This window comes from Trichechus manatus, unplaced genomic scaffold, assembly GCF_000243295.1.
Source record: "Trichechus manatus latirostris isolate Lorelei unplaced genomic scaffold, TriManLat1.0 scaffold00026, whole genome shotgun sequence".
Taxonomy (NCBI): Eukaryota; Metazoa; Chordata; class Mammalia; order Sirenia; family Trichechidae; genus Trichechus; species Trichechus manatus.
Window position 1 is genome coordinate 21,379,720 of NW_004443962.1, and position 5,270 is coordinate 21,384,989.

Sequence of the window (5,270 nt, forward strand, 5' to 3'; positions counted from 1 at the left end):
AAACCTTGTAGTCTTGCCTGCCGATCTTGGAATTCATCAACCTTCACAGCCTGTGAGCGGGAGCCCTGCTCTCTGACCTGCCGACTTTGGGCTCACCAGCCCCTGCAGCTACGTGAATCAGGAGAAAACTTGCAGTCTTGCCTGAAGATCTTGAAATTCGTCAACCTTCACAGCCTGTGAGTGGGAGATCTGCTCACTGACCTGCCAGTCCTGGGCTTGCCAGCTTCTGCAGCTCCGTGACTTGGGAGAGCCCTCTACTCTGATCCACAGACTTGGAACATTATAGCCTCTATAATCAGGTGAGCTGTTTGCTTTATATAAATCTCTCTCTATATATATATATTTATATGCTTTACTGGTTTTGCTTCTCTAGAGAACCCAGCCTAAGACAACCATTTTGGGGTGAGGGTGAAAAAAATCCAGAGGACAAGATTATTGTATATTCAACAGAAGTAGGATTTACAAGCAGAAGTGTTAGCCCACCAGTCCACTCCATACAGAAAACTTATTGTTGCGGCAGGAAACGGCAAATCCTAAACTGCTTTATCCAATAACAAACAGAACTAAGAAAAGAAAAACAGAAATTAAGCAGAAGTTATGAAATAGAAGAGATTAACACTGTTGTTTGAGTGACGACCAGACTCAAGGCAGTATTGTGGTCTTTTTAAGTGTTTTACGTTTAAATGTTTGTTGTCTCTGTATGTTCTGTGGTAAAGGGCGTATTAGAGGGAGTAATCATGTTTAACTTCTTTCATAAACCACACAATGAATTACTGGACAAATGTACATATACACAAGTACAAAATACAATGCAAAGGAATGAAAACTACCCTTGTAAAGATCTTTGTTTCTATCCTGGTTCTACTGATTTAGGATAAGTTATTTAACTTCTCTGACTCTCTGGTTCCTCATTTATAAAAATGGATATAATGAGTGTTGGGCTGACCACAGGGTCATAAGAATTCTTCTGACAATATCTGGGACAAAGCTCAGAAAAAGATAATTGAATATGAATTGTGGGTCAATTGTACATACTTCCCTGGAGATAAATAAATGTATAGAACTCAAAACCAGGAAACAGCCATTATTGCCTCAACTCTTCAGGAAATGAGTTTTCTTAACTGGCTCATGAGTCAGAAATGCAATGGACCAAGAAAGTAGGACACTTCTCACCAGTGGAGGAGAGGAGATGAAAGACCACAGCTAGGCTTGTGGTATGCTGGAAGAAAAACAGAGGTAAATGCAGGAAAAAGTAGAAGGAACTCTCTTTGGAAGAAAGCTTCAGGTTTTGAGACACTATTCACTATTCTTCTCCATTTTGTAGCTAAGGAGTCTGTTGGGGTGGGAATATACGAGGGGAGGGTGAAGGGTATGAGGGTAGTGTGCAGAGTAAACCATGATGAGAAAAATACATTACAATGTTTTCCACTAATTTTTCTTGTCTTTTAAAACGTTCAATTTTATTATTCTCTTTCTAGTTCCCTTGGCTAAGAATTTTAGAATAGTCCTTGTGTAGGGGCTTAATATTCTGCACTTCTAACAAGCTTCTAGGAGATGGTGATCACACTTTGAGTAGCAAGGTTTTAAGGAATAATAAGTTCATGTTCTTTGAAAATAGAGACTTGTGATAATTCTTAGGTAGAGTACATCTGTGTACCATTTGTAAAAAAAAAAGTCTAAGAACAAATTCACACATAAATGTAAATCTTCTTGTAAGTGGATATGTGCTATTTAATCCACTTAAAACAAACAAACAAACAAAAACCATTGCCGTTGAGTCAATTCCAACTCCTAGCGACCCTATAGGACAGAGTAGAACTGCCCGATAGGGTTTCCAAGGAGCTGCTGGTCGATTCAAACTGCCAACCTTTTGGTTAGCAGCTGAGCTCTTAACCACTGTGCCACCAGGGTTCCTAATCTACTTTAGGGGAGTGTTTTAAAAACTCTAGAGGCAGTGTGGTATAGAAAAGGCAAGGGCACAGTACTCTCTCTTAACTGACTGTGGGACCTTTGGGTTTGAATCTCTGCTGTGTCCATTCATAACCTCAATTGCCTCATCTCTAAAACAGGAATAGCCAAACCTCCCTCCTAGAGTTTTGTTGAAGACTGACTCTAGAAATGCTTGTCACATAGTAGATGCATGATAAATAGGAGTTTCCTTCTCTTTCCTACCTTATCTTTAGAAAACTCTATCTACATGTTTATAAATAATTATCATTTTTACATTCAAGCTAATTCTATTCTTTCTGTTTATCACCTGCATTACCACTATTAATTATTAGTATTCTTTGGTTAGCATTTTTTTTTCATTCTTGGTTGTCCACACCCATCACAAACACACTTGACTAGTTTGGCATATTATACAAACTCATTTTCCCTCTAAAAGGACACATCTATATCCATTCCTATGTAATAGAAAAACAATCAATTTCATTCATTTAGACCAATGAAGAAACTGGGCTATAGTGAGATTAATGAACGTTTGCCTTAAGTAGCGATTACATAGTGATTTGATATAAAGTTTTTTGAATCCTGGCTAAGTACTCTGTGATACATGAAGAAATAAAAAAAAAAAATGTAGTAAAAATTTTACATAACTCTAAATTGAGTCAGTTTAAGAATTTTCACTCTGAAATTATAGAATTCTCAAATTTCTGATTTCTGGCGTTAAAACAACTTTTTTTTTTTTAAAGTGAATTGATGGTGAAAGTCATTTTTAAATGTTCTTTCTTAAAAATCTACTCATTTAGAAATATTTACTGTTCCATGACATCCCAACATTTAAGAACCATTAATCTAGAAGAACATCACAATCAAACACGTGTTCAACAATCATCAAGGACGTGCACAGCTTACGAGAGCATGATTACTTTCCAGTGGAGCTTTATATTTAGAAACTTCCCTGCCTGAGTCGATTTGCTTCTTGTTTCGTTTCTCATGTTTAATGACATAAAGATACGTTGCAAAGTTTTGATGTGGCAACTATGAGTCCCAATTTGCAATCACCTTGATTGGAGAACTGATTTTGGAAATTCTAGCAAAAATTGAGAAGGGAAATCAACACTGATTAGCTACCATCCCTAATTCAATTTAACTACACCTCTTGTATCTCTCATCTCATCTCTTTGGGTCCTTTTCTTTCTGGTATTTCTTCACTTTTATTATACAGAAAGTGTAGTGTTCTGTGTGAGAAATTTCCTTAAAAAAAAATAACCTTGTTCTTTTCAATTGTCCGTGTTTAAACAGTCTTTTTCATGCTTTGCTTCCAGGAAGCATTTCTGGATCTCCACCTCGTGTACACAGCAACAAATCCACATTCAAAAATCCTAGAGCTCAGTGTCTTGCTGTTCCAAGTCTCCTCACACTTGGTAATTTGCTTTCAGATAAAGCAGTTGTCATTGTAGCAGCTGGCAGTGAAAGATAGGAATGTTGGCCATTCTACCTGGAAAGATGCTTGAGTCTGTCCTCTCTTCTCCCTGTCCTAGTTCACTACCCTTTGCCTGGAGAGTAGCAACGATCTTCTCACCTGTCTCCCTATGTCCAGTCTATGTCTCAGAGTCATCTTGCATGACGCAACCAATTGTCTTTGTAAAATATCCCTCTGTTAAAACTACCCTCTTCTTCAAAAACCTCCAATGGCTTCCTATTTATCCTGCCTACAGGATAAGGTCCACATTCCTTAGCATCCTCCGCCCCCATTAACCGACCCATTTTTCCAAACTTTCTTCCTGCTGTGTTTTTCTCACCCATCCTGCTTTATAGCCTCACTGAATTGCTCTTCTGGAGTCAGTCCCTACTTTAATCTCTATGTGCACTGGTACAAAACTATTCCTCTTTCTGTTGCTCTAACTCAGAGACCCGGCTTCAAAGTCATCATCTGTCTGACTTCAGAGGACCAAAACTGGAGGGCATTGCTGCTGCTTTAGATGGAGTGAGATTCAAGGTAAGGAGTAAGCCTGTTAAATTATAGATTTTGAGTACACAGGAAGTGTTTGACTCTTTAAGGTGAATGCTGTAAATTATATTCTCCTGGCTGCTTCTCTTAAGGAAAAGATGTTGAAGGGTCAGCTATTTTCTCTTACTGCAGTAGATGGAATACTCTGATGTAAGGCATTTAGACAAAGTGGTGCTATTTTGCCTTACTCTGAACTATGTGTAAGTACTGTGTGTACTATGTGTAAGTAACCAGAACAGTTAATTTATAATGATAAAAACAAGTGTTTTGTTTGTTTGTTTGTTTTTTAATAATGGTAGTATTGGAAGTAATTCCCCTTATATTTACAAGTAAAAGAATGGATACTGGTATTTATATCACATGGATTTATGTGAGGGTATTATTTAATATTTATTTTTATGAATTACAAATTCACTAAATGTTTTAGGTAAAAAGATGTCGCCAGTGGGCAACTTTGAATAGTGTTCCCTGAATTGGCTGATCTGTGGAGGTTTTTATCGATACTTTCTCTCTATGTCCAGATACTTTGCTGTTTGTACCAATGGGCACAAAACTGTACTGTTTTGTCCTCTTCTCCTGTTGACAACTGTGGTGCTAACAACATGGGAAATAGTCTTCAGAGACAAACCTTCCTGCATCAAAGCCTACAGGAGTGATGAAAATGAGACCATGGAAAGAAACTGCATAGCTAAAAGAATAACCTGGACCCCCAGACCTGAGCAGAATCCTGCCCTTCAGATCAATCCAGTGGCCCGCACTCACGATGGGTATCGCATGTGTACTCTTGCAATGCCTGATGGGAATTTCCAGCATCACTATCACCTCTTTGTGTTGAGTAAATCATATCTACTGACAGAATGATGCAGATATCCAGGTCTAGGGCTGAAAGACAAAATTTGCTCAAGATACTTGGGAGTGTGCTTTGTCTCTTACCCATCTTTGTATAATCCACAGCACCTATCACAATGCTTCAAATGAACTAATGATAATTATTGAGCATATATTATGTGCACAGATGTGGTTCTAAGTACTCTACATAAACTAATTCATTTAACACTCGTGATAATTCTAAAGGGGAATGATTATCCCCATTTTACTGATAAGGAAACTGAGGCATAGAGTGGCTAAGTGCCATGTTTCATTATATCTAAGATGAATATATTTTTTCACACCTTAACATCTCTGAAATTGGGGTATGTATCAGTTAGAGCCCCAGAAGAGGACAGATGGCAAAGTCTGAGTAACCTGAGGACAGTGTAATGAAAGGATGCACACTTTACAAAGGGGTGTGGCCAGTGTTTGGGGAATGAAAGAC

The 5,270-nt window shown here is 38.0% G+C and overlaps 2 protein-coding genes across 2 annotated transcripts in view; both read left to right on the forward strand.

Moving 5' to 3' along the window:
* The window catches only part of LOC101351667 (cell surface glycoprotein CD200 receptor 1), a 147,041-nt gene that overhangs the window by 85,694 nt on the left and 56,077 nt on the right, over positions 1–5,270 (forward strand).
* LOC101351405 (cell surface glycoprotein CD200 receptor 1) overlaps positions 1,827–5,270 on the forward strand; it is a 5,831-nt gene continuing 2,387 nt past the window's right edge. The window contains exon 1 of the mRNA XM_012554748.2: positions 1,827–4,790. Coding sequence (XP_012410202.1) covers positions 4,469–4,790 — 322 coding nt within the window. The 5' untranslated portion in view covers positions 1,827–4,468. The remainder of the gene's footprint in view (positions 4,791–5,270) is intronic.